Source organism: Euprymna scolopes, chromosome 15 (genome assembly GCF_053919585.1).
Source record: "Euprymna scolopes isolate OS-2025 chromosome 15, ASM5391958v1, whole genome shotgun sequence".
NCBI lineage: Eukaryota > Metazoa > Mollusca > Cephalopoda > Sepiida > Sepiolidae > Euprymna > Euprymna scolopes.
The window spans coordinates 36,226,475-36,246,067 of NC_136496.1; the positions used below are offsets into that span (position 1 = coordinate 36,226,475).

Consider the following 19,593-nt stretch of genomic DNA (forward strand, 5'->3'; position numbering starts at 1 on the left):
GTAACAAAAAAAAAATGTGTAACAAAAAAAATGTGTAACAAAAAAAAATGTGTAAAAAAAAAAAAAAAAAAAATGCCCATCATAGCAAGAAATTAATTATTTTAAAATGCAAGTAAAGGAGAGAAATGAAGATTAAGATGATATATCTTCGGTGCAAGTTCAAAGTTCAACTTAATTTTTTAAAAAAATAAATAAATAAAAATCTTTATAACGTATGTACCTGTTATGGAACGAAAAGAAAATCATATTCCAAAGATCACATAAATTATTCATCATGTAGTTTAACTAAAATTATAAAAAAAAAAAATAAAAACAAAGAAAATCAAATTTTTATGAGGAAGCACGAACATTGTCTTGATCCTTCATATTTAATAAAGGTAGACAACTTAATTCGAACTACTGAGATCAAAATCATCCTTGTTATGGTTCCAATTTACTATAAAAAAACAAAACAAAAAAATAATTTTCTATATAAAAAACCTACTTGATCAATTTACATAATTTTTGGAATGTGACAGGTACATACATCATAAAGACTTTCCTGCATTTTTATTTAACTGTCACAAATATCACAGCAGTAGAAGAAAAAAAAAAAAAAAAAAAAAAAAAAAAATTATTTTAAGCACAAGTTTAAAAACAAAATCCAGCGCTTCTATAGTATACAAAAAAAAAGAAAGGAAAAAATTGAATTTCAAGTTAAACAAATGATACCTAGATAATTGTCAGGTCCCAAACAGTAATATATCCAAAAATTATAAAAAGCAATAAGGTAAAAAAATAATATATATATATATATATATATATATATATATATATATAAAAAACAAAAAAAAAAACAGACTTTGTGAAAATCACTATATTATGCTTACTAAAAAAGAGAGAGAGAGAGAGAGAGAGAAAGTTGACAGGGGGAGATAATTAAGTACTGTTGCTTACATCACATGAACGTAATTCAAAATGTTGAACAAAATTTATTCCCGACAAACTTTATCAAAAACAGTTCTGTCTTAATTATTTTTCTACCCTATCATTTTTTGTAATTTCTGGATATGTTAATATTCGAGACCTGATAATTATGTAGGTACCATTTGCTTCACTTGAAATTCAATATTTTTTTCATTTGTATAAGATAGAAGCACCCAAAATTCTTCCATGTGCATTCGAAGAATAAAATTTCATAAATAGTCTAAAAATGCAGAGTCTATCAGCACGATTATAGTAAAAAAATACTAAGACCTTAATCTTTGTTGTATGTACATATTTTGTAATCATGAAATAATAAAAAAAAATATATTTGATGACAAATTATTTCTAGTTGTCCATGATTAGCATTTTGGTCTTATTTACAAATTACAAGATAAGAGTAATGAAATATAGCTTTCACAAAGGATGACAAAAGCAATAGAAGAAAAATCTACTGGTGCTTATACAGATGATACGTGCACAAGTGAAAATCGCAGTTTCAAATAAATTAATAGGAAAACATCTGGTTTTTGTTCGGATTCCTCTATATTAAAAAACAGATAAAAAAAAAAGAAAATCTGTACAATGTACATACTCATGATGGAACAAAAATATTCTGAAAATCGCATAATCAAGTAGTTTTATTTTTATCTAAAAAAAAAAAAAAATTATTTTTAAAGTGATTAATGGGAATTTGTAGGCATTACAACAAATTCGGTATGAATTTTTGGTTGAGTTATCTCCCTTCATTTCTTAAAATTTTCCAAAATGGCTGGTGATAAAATCACTCCTCACATACTCATTAATTTGATTTTCTTATTTATAGAACTACTGGATCAATTTATGTAACTTTTGGAATATGATATTTTAATTTCATCACAGATATGTACGTTAGAATATAGGGAGAATGCTTGATAAGAACAAAACGTTTTGATCTACTTTATCAAGCCAAAATAGGTATCTGCACAAAAAAAAAAAAGGAAAAATTATCAAGTAGAATTATAATTAAAAATAAAGTGCTTATTCAGTTTGGCACTTCTGGCAACATTTGAAAATTAAAGAAAAAGTCAGAAATGTCTGCATAATGAATGTACCTGTCACGGGACGAAGATGAAAAATTCCAAAAATAATGTAATTTAATCAAGTCTTTTTTTTATTCAAGAAAATCAAATTTTACCGTTTCAATGAGGATGAAAATAAGCGTTAAACGAATAGGTAGACAAAGGCAGAAAACCCTAATGCATATGGAAACTCAAAAGAATCACTGATTATTTCCCCTTATGTTCTCAAATAAAATATGGTCTCGTCTGTCACTTTTCAGTAAAAAAACAACAAATTTTTTTTTGTAAATAAACAAAAAAAAAAACTGCTGGACCAAATTTTGTGATTTTTGGAATATAAAAATCATTCCATGAAAAGTAGATACAATATAAAAGTTTTTTCTCCATTTTTGTTCATCGCTGTAAGAGCCAATTTGAATAAGCACCAAAAATAAAAATCAGTTTTATTGAATTTTGCCATTGATAAAAGTGCAAATCCAGCAAAGCAAGATGAGTCAGTTTATCTTTTAACCATAATGACTGACAAAATATGAAAGCCGATTTTTCCTCAGGATACTTATTTTTACATGTAAGTATATCGAAGAGTTTTTACATTGAATGCAATTTTTATCTGTGTTCTATACTGTATAAGCACTAACCTTCTATGAAATAAAATAAAGTCAGTCAGCTTGTCAATGAAGTCATAGATAGCATTACAAGATCAATATTTGGTTCAGGTTTGTCAGTTCTTTTTGTACAACATTGGTATGTGTTCTTAGCAAGAAAAAGTCTAACTTGTAAAGGAAATTATTTTATCTGAGCTAAATAATTTTGTTAAGAAAAGCACTTTAGGATTGTTTAAAATACGATCAGTTGTAAAATATTCATTGGCTCTGTAGAAAACAATGTTTAAGTAGAACTATGGACAATAAAGGGAAGACAATGTGCATTGTTGTCAGCACAAAAGTTTTGATATGTACAAGGAATATAGACAAGAAAGACGAATATTTTCAGATTGTTTTTCGAAAATATTCACAGGGATCATTTCTAATAGTTGTTATTTTATGCAAGCAAATCATAAACTAATGACAAATACACAAGTATAGCTTGTAGATAATGAATATAAAGAAACTGGTTCTTTTATATAATAGGGTTGCATGAGACAAAAAATTTGTTTTCCTCCAATTTAAGAGCACGAATTAACCACGATACCTGACATTTTTCAATTAAATGTTTAAATCAAGTAAGACATTTTTTTCTTTCTATCCATTTCAAGGAACTGGATGACTATAAAATGTCTGATATTGTTTTTTGCTTTCATGACATTTTTAAAAAGTAATTTTAAAGCCTTTAAAATGTCAGAAAGCGATTTCTGGCTAGAATTAATGTTTAAGGACAAAAGAATTCAAATTATTATGGCTCGTTTACATTAGAAAAAAAAAAAAAAAAAAAAAAAAGCATTTCTGCAGAACAGTGGAGTTTGAAACAAATGCATCCATGTACAACACTATATGTCATGTCGAATTTAGTATAAATTCCAAAAATTATGATAAACGATTCAGTAGAAGATGTCCTAGATCTAGATTTTGTATAAAAATTTTTTTAAAAATCATACATATCATCAGTGACATTTTGTATTTCAAAGTGTCAGATTTTAATTGGAAGCAAGGGAGATAAGTTAGTTTGTCATACCGAATTGGCCACAAAGAACTGTTTCACATCATAACATGATAAAACTATAATTTGATAAATAATTACAAGTAAAAATAATATTTTGCTACTGGACCATTTTTTCCTAAGTTTTAGAATTTATACTAATTTCAAATTCCACTATTTATGAAGAAGCACCAAAAAACTTTTTTCTTCACTTGTTCATGACAAGTAAAAACTAAAGGAAAAAAAATTTCCATTCTTGAGATAAACATCAAATTTTAAAAAAAATCTTGTTTGCATATTTTTTTTTTATTCAATTAATCGAAAATAATTTTTTTTTTATGTTGAATTTATAAAATATAATTTTTTTTACTAAAAATGGCTTATATAGCCATTTTATGGTAAACACAATGCCTATTGTAAGCAATTATTTAAACACAAGTTGCTATTCTTTATTCATGTTAAATAGATTGGAATTGGATTTGACTTAGAAGATTGTAAAATCCTCCAGCGGTATCCATTATACCAGTATGATGCTCCCCTCCCCCATGTGCAGCATGTAGAGGTTAAAGAAAAAAAAGGATTGCTAGAAAGAAGGGGTGTGTGTATGTGTGTATTAAAAATTTTTTTAAAAACGCCCCCTCCACCAGCCAGATTTAAAAACTTAACTCCAATTCCCATAAAAACTGCTGACCTCTGACTCCAACTGCCCCATCTCCAAGGTAAGCTGTGAAAAGATGAATCCCGACCTCTGCTTGTATGATAAAATGTACATGATTTTAAATAAAACAAAAGAAAAACGCTTACAGATAAAATCATTTTCATCTGCAGAAAAAAAAAAAAAAAAACAAAACTACAAAATTTTGTGATGATTTTTTGGTGATTAAGAAATGATGTGTTTAGTAACTAATGCGTTTTTTTTTTTTCTGGTATATCATGAGAAAGAAAGCATGAGTGACATCACATGAAAAACTCAAGAAAATGCACACATACAAACAACTAACAAAAAAGAAAGTTTGTGCTGACCCAAGTAACCCTATCTAAACCTATTAACTTTTCTCGATGTAGATGCAGAGTGAGAGAGGGTCATACACAGAAAACGGGGCAGAAAAAAAAAAAAAGGATACGGAGAGAGAGAATGGAGGTGAGAGAGAGGAAAAGTTTTAGAAGTACCAACAACAATGAAAGGAAGAGTGGGTGGTTCTTTTCGTCTGAGCAACTGTGTCTGTCGTACAAAGCACAGCAGTCAAAGTTAACCATATTTACTTGCTTTTCCGAATTTTATCTTCCCTGAAAAAAAAACTTTCCTCCTCAAACAGTAAAGTTCCAAAGAAATACATATATGTAAGACTGGTTGACAATTTACTTTCCCAAACTGAATGATAATTTTGGTCTTGCATTTTTCTTATTTAAAATCCTATCTTGTTCCTGCTTTACTCGTTTTCTCTCCTCTTCTTCCATCCGTTGTTTCTCTTCGAGGATCTTGCGTTGTTCCTCAACTAATTTCAATTGTTCTTCGGCCTGAAAAAGACAACAGATGATTATTAAATAAATGAGGGGAAGGGGGTGTAAGGTTTAAATGATGACAAAAAAAAAAATGGTTGCATTATGATTTCATTAAAGCTAATAAAAATTATGTTTTTATGAAAAAACACAAAGAAAAATAAACACAAAAAACTCAGAAAAATGAAAGAAAAAAATAGAGATAGAGATAAAAAAAAAAGGTCAAACAGGAAAAAACAGAAAATAAAGAAAAATGGTAGCAACCCCCCCCCCCCCCAAAAAAAAAAGGAAAATGGAAAGGAAAGCAAAACTCCAAAAAAGCATGAAGACGAAAGAGGGGAAAAAATTACATCAAACGAAAAGAATAAAAAGAAAAAAGAAAAAAAATGAAAGGAAAAAAATAAGAAAAAGATACCAAAAGGGAGAAAAAAAAAAAAAAAAAAAAAAAAAAAAAAAAAAAAAAACAAAGGGAAAAAAAAATCAAACTTTGGAAAAAAAACCAGAAAAACGAAATAAAAACAAAATGAAAAAAAAAAGGAAAAATGAAATGAAAAAAAAAACAAAAAACCAAAAGAGGAAAACGAAAAAAAGAAAAACCAAAAGAGGAAAACGAAAAAAAGAAAAACCAAAAGAGGAAAACGAAAAAAAGAAAAACCAAAAGAGGAAAACAAAAAAAAGAAAAACCAAAAGAGGAAAACAAAAAAAAGAAAAACCAAAAGAGGAAAACAAAAACAGAAAAACCAAAAGAGGGGGAGGGGGGGCAGAAAAACCAAAAGAGGGGGGGAAAAACAGAAAACCAAAAGAGGGGGGGAAAAACAGAAAACCAAAAAGAGGGGGGGAAAAACAGAAAACCAAAAAGAGGGGGGGAAAAACAGAAAACCAAAAAGAGGGGGGGAAAAACAGAAAACCAAAAAGAGGGGGGAAAAACAGAAAAACAAAAAGAGGGGGGGGGCAGAAAAACAAAAAGAGGGGGGAAAAACAGAAAAACCAAAAGAGGGGGGAAAAACAGAAAAACCAAAAGAAGGGGGAAAAACAGAAAAACCAAAAGAAGGGGAAAAAAACAGAAAAACCAAAAGAAGGGGAAAAAAACAGAAAAACCAAAAGAAGGGGGGAAAAACAGAAAAACCAAAAAGGGGGGGAACAGAAAAACAAAAAAGAGGGGGGGGGGGGACAGAAAAACCAAAAGAAGGGGGGAAAACAGAAAAACCAAAAAGGGGGGGAACAGGAAAAAAAAGAGGGGGGGGGAACAGAAAAACCAAAAAAGAGGGGGGGGGACAAAAACCAAAAAGAGGGGGAAAAAACAGAAAACCAAAAAGAGGGGGAAAAAAACAGAAAACCAAAAAGAGGGGGGGGGGGAACAGAAAAACAAAAAGAGGGGGGAAAACAGAAAGGGGGAAAAACAGAAAAACAAAAAGAGGGGGGAAAAACAGAAAAACAAAAAGAGGGGGGAAAAAACAGAAAAACAAAAAGAGGGGGGAAAAACAGAAAAACAAAAAGATGGGGGAAAAACAGAAAAACAAAAAGATGGGGGAAAAAACAGAAAAACAAAAAGAGGGGGAAAACAAAAAACAGAGGGTAAAAAACAGAGAAACACAAAAAGAGGGTAAAAAAAAGAGAAACACAAAAAGAGGGAAAAAACAGAAACACAAAAAGAGGGAAAAAACAGAAAAACAAAAAGAGGGAAAAAACAGAAAAACAAAAAGAGGGGGGAAAAACAGAAAAACAGAGGGAAAAAACAGAAAAACAAAAAGAGGGGGGAAAAACAAAAAGAGGGGGAAAAATACAAATAGGAAAAAACAAACACAAAAACAAAAAGAGGAAAAAAAACACAAAAAGAGGAAAAAACAAAAAGAGGGGAAAAAAACAAAGAGGAAAAAAAAGAGAAAAAAAACAAAAACAAAAAGAGGAAAAAAAACAAGAGGAAAAAAACAAGAGGAAAAAAAGAGGAAAAAAAAAAACAAAAACAGGAAAAAAAAAAACAAAAAGAGGAAAAAAAAACAAGAGGGAAAAAAACAAGAGGGAAAAAAAACAAGAGGGAAAAAAAACAAGAGGGAAAAAAACAAGAGGGAAAAAAACAAGAGGGAAAAAAACAAGAGGGAAAAAAACAAGAGGGAAAAAAAACAAGAGGGAAAAAAACAAGAGGGGAAAAAAACAAGAGGGAAAAAAACAAAGAGGAAAAAACAAAAAGGAAAAAACAAAAAGAGGAAAAAACAAAAAGAGGAAAAAAACAAAAAGAGGAAAAAAACAAAAAGAGGAAAAAAACAAAAAGAGGAAAAAAACAAAAAGAGGAAAAAAACAAAAAGAGGAAAAAAACAAAAAGAGGAAAAAAACAGAGGAAAAAAACCAGAAAAATCAAGAGGAAAAACCCCCCAAAAAATAAAAAACCCAGAAAAATCAAAAGAACAAAAAAAAAACACAAAATTAAAAGAACAAAAAAAAACCCAGAAAAATCAAAAGAAAAAAAAAAAGAACCAACAGAATCACAAAAAAAAAAAAAAAAAAAAAAACCAATAAAAACAAAATAAAAATTTTAAAAAATGGAAAAATAAAAATAATAAAAAAAACGGGGGGGAAAAAACAAATAAAAGGGGAAAAACTTAAACGACAAAAAAAGCAAAAAGCAAAAAAGATGAAAGCACAAAACAAAAACAAAACAAAAAAAAACCAGAAAAATGAAAAGGGAGGGAAAAAACAGAAAAAGAAAAAACCAGAAAAAGAAACGAGGAAAGAACAGAAAAACAAAAAACTAATGGGAAAAAAAAAAATATGGGAGAAACAAAATTAAAAGAAAACGGAAAGAAAAAATGGGAAAGGAAAAACAAAAAGTTTTAAAAAGTGAAAAAAAAGGAAAGCAATACAAAAAAAGATAACAAATGAAAGAGAAAAAAAACAGGAAAAGACAAAAGAAAAAAAGGGGCGGGGAGAAAAAGAAAAAACGAATAAAAAGAAAAAAACGTTACGATACAAAATTAAAAGACAAAAAATAAAAAAATAAAAATTTTAAAATTCCAAAAATATTCTGTTCTAAGATAAAAAAGCTAATCTCATTTTAGTTAACTCGGCTAGCAAAATGCTTGTTAACATTAAATTTTTTTTTGTGTTGATACAGTTCCAAAACCAGACGAAATTTCATAGTGATTGATTCCAGGAAAGAAACTTTCAGAGTAGAAAATGTTCGGGCATCTAGGGATATCTACAATAAAAGGGTGGGATTTTGCTGCTAGTTAGGAGGATTGCGGGTATTTATGTTGAGGAAGTATAAGTGTAATAAGTTCGCCAAAACACCTTCTGTGGAAGTACTTGTCGAGGACAGGCATGCAACATTACGGCGATGGAACGGAGATTGAAGTTGGTTAGGTTAGAGATTCTTTTTGGCGTCCTCTTCAGGAGTTGATGCACCAGCCTAGATCAAGCAACAATATTCCATGCTCGGGTGAATGGCATTTTAGAAAGATATACTGGCAGGTATTTTCTAATATTTCTTCCCCCAAAATGTTTGCATATTTTTTGTTATAATGATGAATTAAACAGCCTTTTGTTAAAAAAAAACAAACCCTCCCTAAATCCTACCGCTAACCCAAGGTATGAGTAGCAAGCTTTCTCCTAAAGCCTTTAGCCCTAATAATAATGCTGTCCAAGTAGGAAGCTCCCCACCAAACAAAATTACTTGGTCAGCTACATATAAGCATTTAAAAAAAATAAAATAAATAAAATAAATCTATAAATATAAAAGCGAAAATGTATGTATGTATGTATGTATGTATGTTTGTATGTGTGTGTGTTTGTGTGTACGCTAAAAACTTTTGACAGACAAAACAAAAATTAACAAACTTGGTATCATATTGAAGCTCCATCCTTTGGCCGAAAAATTGGCCAAAAATGTTCATTTTTTTCACCCTAAAATCGACAATTTTCTACAGGGGGGGGGGGGGGGGGGTCAACAAAAAACGTCCTCTCATGACGACGACCGGTTCTACGCATGCGTTAGATGGCGACATGACCTGACCTTAAAAAATGACCTAATTTCGTGTACGTCGTCTTAGGTCAGTTGGTTAGAGCGCTGGGTCATTATCTAAAGGTTTTGGGTTCGAATTGTGGTGTGAAATATCTTTTTTCCCGATTTTTTAAATTTTAACATTGAAGCAGGGTTATTTAAGCCATTTTTCACGTAACGTTCGGTTTTCTGTTTTTTTTTTTTTTTTTTTACTTCGCTTATTCTTAGGTTTTCATTACAACCCCCCCCCCACCCTCCGGCTGACTACACACACCCAAAAACACCCGGGCAACGCCGGGTACCCACCGATTTTTTTAAATTTTAATATTGAAACAAACTTATTTAAGCCATTTTTCACGTGTTTTTTTTTTGTTTTTATTTTTCAGATTTTTTAAAGAAGTTTTAACGTTTGTTTTTCTGTTTTCTTTTTTCCGATTTTTACATTTAATATCGTTCGTTTGCCTTATGTTAGTTTTTTTTTTTTCGATTTTTTTAAAGTTTTAACTTTTTTTTTTATATAATATTTAATTTTTACTTAATATTTAAAAATATTTACTTAGCTTATTCTTATGTTTTGATTACCCCCCCCCCAAAGCACACACACCTCTAAACACCTGGCCAACGCCGGGTACTCCCCGCTAGTAAATAATAAAATAAAATAACAGATCCTTCCTTAAAGAAAAGTGCACAATTTATCTCCTATAAAAAAATTGGCCAACTGTCCTAAAACGCTAGAATGGTCTCGAAATGAACTATTTTACATTAAATTTATGTGAAACCAACCCCCACTCTAAATTCTAAAATTGTTTTTTTGTTTTGTTTCTATCAAGTCTTCAGGATGTTCACACAATTTTCCTTAGCTCTATTATTAACCCAAAGTAAGAGTGGCAACTTGCCAACCCTCTAATAATTGCAAAGATCCTACTAAAATCACACAAGTCTTTAGAGAGAAAGAAAAAAAAAAAAGCACACAGGATTTATCTCCTATAGAAAAGAAAAAGAAAAAAAAAAAAAAAAAAAAAAAATGGTTAACTGCCCTAAAACGCTGGAATGGCTTAAAATCATTTTACATTAAATTCTAAAATAAAATTTGTTCATATTTCATTAAAGTTTTTCAAGGTGTTCACACATAATTGCCTACAAAGGTAAAATCACATATTTTGGAGAGGTGGTCAGATGGGGGGGGGGTTAATGGAGGTATTAATCTACAATAATATCGAAGAAATATTGCAATATATTCACTTTTAAACAGTCTTAGATCTCGATTTCAGTTATTTGTACATAAAATGCATTACAATTCAGCTTTAAGTTCTTTAACTTCTTTTCTTTTAATGGCTACATGACATTTTTAAGGAATTGCAGCATATTTATGTGCATTTACTGTAGATTATTTGAAAACCATTAAGTTTAGTAGATTTTCAGTAGCAGATTCTAATTCCTAGCACAAAAATACACTTAGATAGTAAATTTCACGGCTTAATCTTTTGTTCTAACAAAGATATAACATTTTTACTGAAAAAGTAGTGTAAAAAAATGTGACAAAACGCATATGGTCTTAAATAGGGAAAAATATCCAAATGTGTGAGTCACAAAAATAGTCATAACTTCCTTAATTTTAATTGGATTTTTAAAATTTAAAAAAAAAAATTATTTCTAAGCTCATCATTTCTATATATACTAACATTGAAATATTTTAAGCCATTACAATTTTTCATGAGTATTGCTACTTAGATCAAGTGGCTTTGTGCCTTGTATGGAATGACTTCCATTTAAAAAAGAAAAAAAGATTTTCTAACCTAGTAGAGGGAATCTACTTTCTTTGTATCTATTCCACTTCATGTTGCTTGAGAATGTCAGGCTGAAGAGTTTAAATGCTGGATTCTTGGGATGAATAACTCATATCAATCAGAGGTTAGAAAAGTTTCTTATACTTGTCTAATATTTAATCTGTATCGTTTAATGTTCAAATAAAGCATTTTTAAATGCCAATTCCATTTGTCTCTATGATTTATTTTTGTATTTCTTTAATATCCTCTATTGAGGTTCAAACTTACAACATCCGTCTCTAAGGCATGGAAACCGACTGAGCTACCAAATAAACTCATTCTTTCACAGTATTCTTTTCATCTTCCTTCTCCCTCTTTAATTTCTTTCTTTTCTCCTATCAGCAGACAGGCAAGAATGGAATCAGTTTTTCCCAAACAACTTTTTTTTTTTTTCATTAACATATGTAAAACAGAAATAAATAAATAAAATAAAAAACATTAAGAATACTAAGTCAAAGTGCTGTGATACTTTTTAAGGAAAATGGTTGATGCCAAAGGTTAGCCGTTTATTCAATTTCACACTACTGTCGGTAGCCAATGAAAACACTTGAAATATTGGTGTGAGGGAGGGTATCGATGGAGAAATTTGAAAAGTTGAAAGATTTTTTTCCAGATTACTTCATGGTGTCACAAAAAGAGAATTTGAACTTCCACTTCCTCTATAATAATATTAGTAATCAAAAAAAAACTTGATGGGATTAGATATAAAATTTGCTGAAATTGATTGGAAATTAAATTTTTGTTTTTGAACCATTCAAAGTCGATGTTCCCTTTTGGAAACATTGTCTAAACGACCCCCACTTGTTTACTAAGAATCACTTAAAGTGTTTTATTGTTTAAAAATAACATTAGAAGTAACAAAATGTCGAAAGGTTTCATCTTTACCATCATTTGAATTTTTTTTTATTCTTCACTGGGGTACTCAATTTTCCCAAAATATTGGATTTCCAGGTTGATGGGAATTGAGGACAGGTACTTGAATTTTTTTTTTTTTCTTTTCTTTTTTTTAGATGTTAGTGTTTTTGAATAGATTGAACATGTTAGTATTTATATCAATGGTTGTATGCCACCTGAAAGGTTTTGGGGAATGTTGTTTTTAAATTTTTTTTTTTTTTTTTTTAAATCTCAAATAAGTCAACATCAAAATGCCTTCCAATAAAATTTTAGAAAAAATTCTTTTTGAATTAGATTTATGACATTCTAACATGCAAATCAACAAAATTTCATTAAATTTAAGCAAAGTACCCTTAGTTTTAACTGGGTTAATAACATTAACCAATATTTGTCACATCTAACCGACAAAAGATTTTTCTAACTTTTGTTATTAAATTATTAACACGAAAAGGTACAAAAGAAACTGACTATTTTATATAGAATATGTTAAGAGTCAGGTGTCAAATTAGCAAGCTCGCAAAAAAAAAAAAGTGCTGCTGATTATCTGACAAATGCAGAGAAGGGGGAACTGGCTACATAGTGACAGTATGTGAATGAAAGTGAAAAGAGAAAGTATTCAAAATAGGAATTAAAAGAATTTTGTTTTAGTTTCGAATCATCATCATCATCATCATTTATACCGTGATACGGCACAATTACGTTGACACACCAGTTCTTGTTAGATTACCAAAGTTAAGCAATGTTGAGGCTAATCAGTACCAGATGGGTAACTATTTTGGAAATACGAGGCGCTGCATGTAAGAGGATGTCAACACTTTTCTGCAAGAGTTGCAAAAATCTAATGCTCTCATTTCTTCTAATGGGGATATTCATGTGACTTGGGGAGGGGGGGCACTTGTGAATTCCATGCTACCATGAAACTTCCTTTTTTGCAGGAAGGCAGTTCAACCCACATAGGGTTAGTGTCACTTTGGTACAATTTCATGTTCAGTTTTACATATTGGCATGCGATAAATGACTTTTAGAAATCGACTAACCTACTTGTGTTTAGGTTTGTATTCATACCTTTCCCCAATCCATCCTAATCATTTTCCTCCCAAGTTTTGACTTTACTCTGAACTGATGCTGCTATCTCAACTGTTTTACATCTAATCCAAGGACATATATGGCATTATCATGCTGACACACGAGATCATCGAAGTTAAGTAACGATGAGCTTGGCTAATACCAGATGGGTGACCATTTTGGAATACTAGACGCTGTATAGGGTGGCAGGACAGCACTACTGTCAAAGGAAAAGTTAGCGCCTGTTTCCCTCCGCTAGTCTTTGGGATGCCCCTAGGCAAGGTTGACTACCTACTTCAGTCTCCCGTTCAGGGTAATGTGAAGTCATAGAAAATAGGTGACTGATGTAATACGGAAAGCAATCGGGAATAATTTTGTTCATGGTTTTGTATCTCGTTCTGCTAGGCAGAAGATCCCTTTGGATACAATAGTCAGGACAATTGCACAGTATGGGCACTGCTCAGACAGAGAGGAACTGAAACCTACTGTCTGTGCAACTTTTGAGAAAACAGTGTGAATGAGGTTGTGAATGATGAGCAACAATGAATTCACAAATGCCTCAAGGGAGATAGAGAGTCATAGTCATCAATGTTTGAACCAGGCAGGACTAGATGAATGACTGAATCCAAGGACTCTCATGCTTTCTTTCAATGGGGTCATACAATCAAAATCTCCTGTGCTGTATACACATAGATTGTCCAAATTTAATCTTTCCTGTGGTCATCAGATCTAGGCCTGCCTTAAACACTTGCGTGATACATTCATTATTCTATCATTTCTCTCCATGCAATGCACGTCCCCAACCATCATGTGCCAGGTTTCACTACCCTACATAATCATACTGCATACACAGGTTTGATAGCCTCTTCCCTTAGTTGACAACGGTAATGCTTTGTTAATTAGTAATGATAGAAGTTCTATGAAGTTACCCCATCCACTTCTAACTCTCGTATTCACACTAGTACCTGCTCCAGTGTAGAAACACCAAGGTTACAAAACCTAACAACCTCAATAGCTGGTCCATCCTATTATATTCTCTCCACATACAAATTTTCATTTCACTGGACTTTTTGTGTACCAATGTTTACAGACAAAAAAAATTAAATTGCACCACGCTACCTTTCCACAAACTGAGCAAGGGAATTTTTCTCTGGGAGCTTTCAACACTACTACACCTACTTATCACTTTTTACATTTGATAACATCCACTCTCAAACCTTTACTGTCCATAGCATTTCTTGAATAATGCTTCTGGAATACAAATAAAAAGCAACAGATTTTTCACAGAACCCTGATATACTTTATCATTAAAACTGTCACTAAATGTGCTGTTAATTTTAATGATTTTGAGCATTTTTTGTTCATCGCTGGAACAATCTTCATCAACCACTCATTTGCTGCTAGTTTATCAAAAAGTCCAGACATCTTTTAGCACTCTCTAGATTCAGAAGTTTTGCATTTCAATAAATATCCTATTGCTTGTAATAAATAATTCAAAATGGAATTATCAAAATTGTATTGAAACAAGAAAAACACACACGTGAAAATGTCTCATGATCGTATTGATTTGATATAGACACCTAGTTTTACTTTGTGTTGCTCGGCATGTGCTTTTCTTTATGAAAACTATGCCAGTTTTATTTTTGTTTTAAATTATATATTTTGTTCTGTTCCAATGAAGTATAGACAAATGCAGATACCAGATAAAACCTTAGATTTCACAGAGCCTATAAAGACAACAAAGCAAAGGTAAGCTCAAGTTAGGGAGGAGAAGTTTTACTGAAGAAATAAAATCAAAAGTTCCTTTAACCAAATTTGATAAAAGTTTTTAATTTTATCAAACTTTTATTCCAACGTTTTTGAACAGTTGCTAAAGCAATTCTGGCCTTATGCAAATGTTTCAGAATATCTACAATCAATCAGATGGAGAATCCTTCTTGTGATACTATGGATGCTCCCTCTCACCACAACTAGGACCCTGGGGAGCATTAGGAAGTGACTCATTAATTTAAAAAGAAAAAAGGACAAGTCATTGGAAGCAAATGACCTAGGACAATAGTTAGAAACGCTTCACCAAGATAATAGGATGAATATCAGAAATAGAATGGGGTAGTTAACTGGGAGTGGTCAATAGGGTGAATGATTTACTGCTTGGACTAAGATTGGATATAGGATTTCCAATCTTGAGTAAATATATTTAAAAGTTTTGGGTTAGTTTGTAGCACATCAGGCAGACCTTTCGCAGAGGAGATGAACAGATCACCTGACCAACAAAGGTGCCTCAACAGACAACTTTTAACAAACAACATTAGGAGAACAGGGGTTTTTATCACACACACACGGCACAACTGATTTGTACACAATGCATTGGGAGTTATGTTTTCTCTTGATTACATGGCTTAAGTTTATACTTGTAAACCAATACTTGCACCCTCGCCTTATGATCACCAAGACAACACAACCAGAACAAAAAGATAAAAATGAAGAGAATATTACAGCACAGTCAGTGGCTGCAAGGAACTGGTATGGTTTTGTTAAGTTAAGTTATGCTGAGGCAACATCAAGTGGCCTTGCTGAGAGTTGATTTAGAACACCGACTTATTAAAAAAGTAAAATGTTAGATAATGAGCATTGTTGTTTTGTAACCGTTATGTAAAAAAAAGGTATGCAGAGAGTTATTGTAAGAAATGTGGCCTTGGGAATTGAATGTTAAAATAGTAAACAATAAATTTGACTAAACAATGTGACTAAAGGTCATATGCTGAGTCTTTGTGTGGTCGAATGACGTAAGCACAAAGGAATAGTTTATATATATATATATATATATATATATATATATATATATATACACACACACACGTTTTATTTTTTATTACCGTATCTTTCTGTTTTTGCCGTTTGTAACGTTTTTTTTGCCATCTGTAGCTTCCTCAGACTTTAAAAGTCTGAGGAAGCTACAGACGGCCAAAAAAACAGCTTGGTAGCTGAAACAATAATGTAACTTGACAGAAAGATACGATAAAAAATAAAACGCATATTTGCTCTACAACAGTATTGAGCACTCTCTCCAGGGTTTTATTAATTACCATTTCTACTATATATATATATATATATATATATATATATACATACACACACACACACAAAGAGAGTTAGGAGGAGACAGAGCTAGAGAGAGGGCTAGTCTGACAGAAAGAGTGTTGGAGACATGGCCTGTAATGGCGCTGTACGGAGGTGGCATAGAGTCTAAGACAACCGTGTAATCTTCCAATAATGAAACAGTGAAATAAAATCTGTCTAAAATATAACGGAAGATTCCTGTTTATTTCTTTGGAAGAAATGTTTATTTCAGCTTTTGGCAGATTTATCAACCAAGATCCGGATGAACAAAGGTATGATTTCTTTATTGGCAAGACGGAATAACCATCCAGAATTGTGTTCCATCCCCTTTGTGCTATCCGTATTGTAAATGTCCTGTAACCCATGCCACACACATATCCACAAGGATTTATGAACACTAGATGGCACGAATAAACTTCACTATATACAGCGGCGTACATATATATAGGCCTTATACTCCCTACAACGTAACAGTTTTACATTTGTACCTTCCAGGAACTGTCACTTTATTTATTAATTTAAAAATAGAGATTAAGCTTCTGTAGATTCATATTGACTGTCTGCTAACAAGGTTACTTTGGTCAAGAATATCCAAAACATAGAATATTAACATGAAAAGCCTATAACATCTTTTCATTGGACGTCAGTAAAATTTCACACCTAATAAATTAACCATTGCCCCACCACGACATGCTAATGGAAACACGTTTGAATTTATTTAATTACTTGGATTTAGCAGGTGTCCGTTTTAATGAGTTAATGAGGTCAAGTTTGACTGCGGGATTTCATTTACTGCTGAACGCTTTTTTTCCTCCCAAGATGTTATAGGAAAAAGACTAATCCACAAGCAGCGAGCGACAAATGTTGAATATTTATCTTCGCGAAATCGAGCAAATTAAATAGACAGGCGAGCTTCGTTGTTAACTGTGAGATATTACGATTTATATGTGATATAAAAAGTTTTAAAAAGTTGTGAAGTAAGTGACCGCTTCTCTGAAAAAAGCCTTTTGTAGACACACAGAAAAAGTGAACACACACACATACATTTTCGCTTTTATATTTATAGATTTATTTTTTAAATATGCTTTTCCTTTCCATAATTATAAACTTATGTTTTTCTAAATAATAACAAAATGGAAAAAAAAAAAGAAAATGATTACTTTATGTTCGTAAGTTTGTTGATGAACACTTTATTTACAGATTTTTTTTGTACCTGCCATGACGCACAAGAATTCTCGTTGCGTTTGTCACTATTTCTATCGAAGCGTGCGTGAAAAGTTTTTACCCAATTCTTTTCAAATTTTAGGACAAAAGAAATTAATATATTCATTATTAAATAGCATTTGAACACAGTTTCTATCTTTACTTATCTTTATACTACAAAGCATCAACTTTGAGATATTCTAAATTTTGAATAAAAAGAGGTGTTCTGTTCAAATTCCATAGCAAAGACAATTCTTTTCCCTGATTAGCTAAAACAATTAGAAACATTGTCGATGGGTACAACTTCCGCTTTGAGTATTTATGTGAATACACCCCGACTGCTTATTTGCAAAAAGTGATCTACCACTAGTGGGCATGCTATGCTGGCAGGTTTCGTTGTTATTAGTTTGATTTAAATAGCGATTTTTTTTCGAATATATAAATTGCAACAAAAATAAAATACCATTTTAAAGTAAATATTATTGTGAATCCAGTAATACAAGTTTTATTTTGATGGACATAGGAGAAATGTTACCGATTTAAACACTATGAGTGCCAAATTAAAATACCAGTGTGCGCCTTGTCCAGCATTGAACGTTATGGTGTCTGATATTGTTAATAATATGGAAAGAGAATAAAATTAGCACTTCAATGATATTAATTTCATTTCATTATATGCTAAATATTTTCATAGCTTAGAAAATTCCCCAAAAACCCTAACAAACCAGGAAAGGAAACCTTTTATAAATTTCATACCTTAAACTCGAATTAGATTTAATTGAATACTAGCAGGGAGACCTGATGTTGGCCAGGATTAGGATCAACAAATGTTCCACACCATACTTTTATTGTCATCAAAATCTGAAATTGTACATTTTTCAATTGATTGATTGCCTGCTCTAGCTGAGGTCCCAACGTGGTGCACTGGGAGGGAGCTTCACATGCTTCCCCCCCCCCACACACACACAGAGTAATTTAATTCACAATACATTGTAGTCTACATTGCACTGTAGAGAACCTACGATTGATTTTATAAAATTATTTTTATATATGGTTTAAATTAAAGTTAGGTATCATGGTTCAATTGTGCTCTAAATAGAAAAATTCATTTCGAATGTGCCCCTGTCTTATTAAAGAACCTAATGCTGATTTTATGTCAAACCTTGCTGCTTGGGTGGTAATAAAGTTTCTAAAATGCACTTGTGATGTTAGACTGTATCAGTGCTAACTTTGATTGAAATCAGATTTTTTTTCAATTATTGATATATGGAGCATTCCAGTACAAAACCTAAGAACACTCCCAGACACATCAAGTACATTTAACACACAAAAAAAATAAATAAATAAAATGGCCTAGCCGTTTCAGAGTCTATAGGAAACAAACTCTCTCTCTTACACACACAGAGTACCTTTTATACATAAGTAGAGATTCTAAAAAATCAACAAGCTATTTAAACTCAGATAGCAAGTTGTAGTGTCGTGTGATTTGTGTTTTTATAACCACTACAATCAAAGTTAAGAATATTTTAAAAAATTGATAAGGTGAGTTGATATATCATGAGGTTTCAAATAAATGTAAATAATAGTTTCAGAATCATGTAATTATTTGATGGTTTTTAATGGTGTGCTAATTTCTTTAACTTTGGTTGAATTCAATTTCACTATAGCTGCATAACGAGGATGCATTCTCTTCTCAAAAATAGAAAACGTATTTATATTAATAAACAAGACTTTTCAACCTGTTAAAAATGGGCAAAAGTTATAGCCTGTTGACTTAGAATGAGTGCTTTATGCCAAATTGATTGAATATGGTTAAATTCGTGCTCATTTTTACATTAAATACTAATCCCTACATGAATACTATAATACTTTGTTTGCTACACAAAAATTTAGTTTCAAGGAAATAGTGAAACAGGCAGACAAAGAAATATTTACAGATGTGTGTGTGTTTATTAGATTACTCGAGTGTAACAAAAAAAAAAAAAAAATTTGTTCAAGATTTTTTTAATTTTTTTTTTATGCAATCCTTCTAGATCAAGGCAATCTAAATTTTTGTCCAAACCAAGAGTACCCTTTATAGGGAACTGAATTTCATCGCATTAAAAACTATCTTTATCTAAGTGTCCTTGTGGAGAGAGATAAGTAAATAGAGATTCCATTTTCTTTTTTTAATGTTTATTACCTGCATCAACATGCGTGACAAACTATGCCATATTTATATTATTGTCCTATTTATAATTTTCACTTGTTAAAATTAAATTTAATTTAAAAACTGATGAATCATGAATTAAAGATACAATGGTATTTTCACTTGTTAAAATTAAATTTAATT

At 31.2% G+C, this 19,593-nt stretch overlaps 1 protein-coding gene across 1 annotated transcript in view; it reads right to left on the minus strand.

The window, feature by feature from the left end:
• Positions 1–3,957: 3,957 nt before the first annotated feature.
• The window catches only part of LOC145293782 (arginine and glutamate-rich protein 1-like), a 122,626-nt gene continuing 106,990 nt past the window's right edge, over positions 3,958–19,593 (minus strand). Inside the window, exon 5 of the mRNA XM_080140322.1 lies at positions 3,958–5,177. Within this exon, the coding sequence (XP_079996448.1) occupies positions 5,019–5,177 (159 nt within the window). The 3' untranslated portion in view covers positions 3,958–5,018. The remainder of the gene's footprint in view (positions 5,178–19,593) is intronic.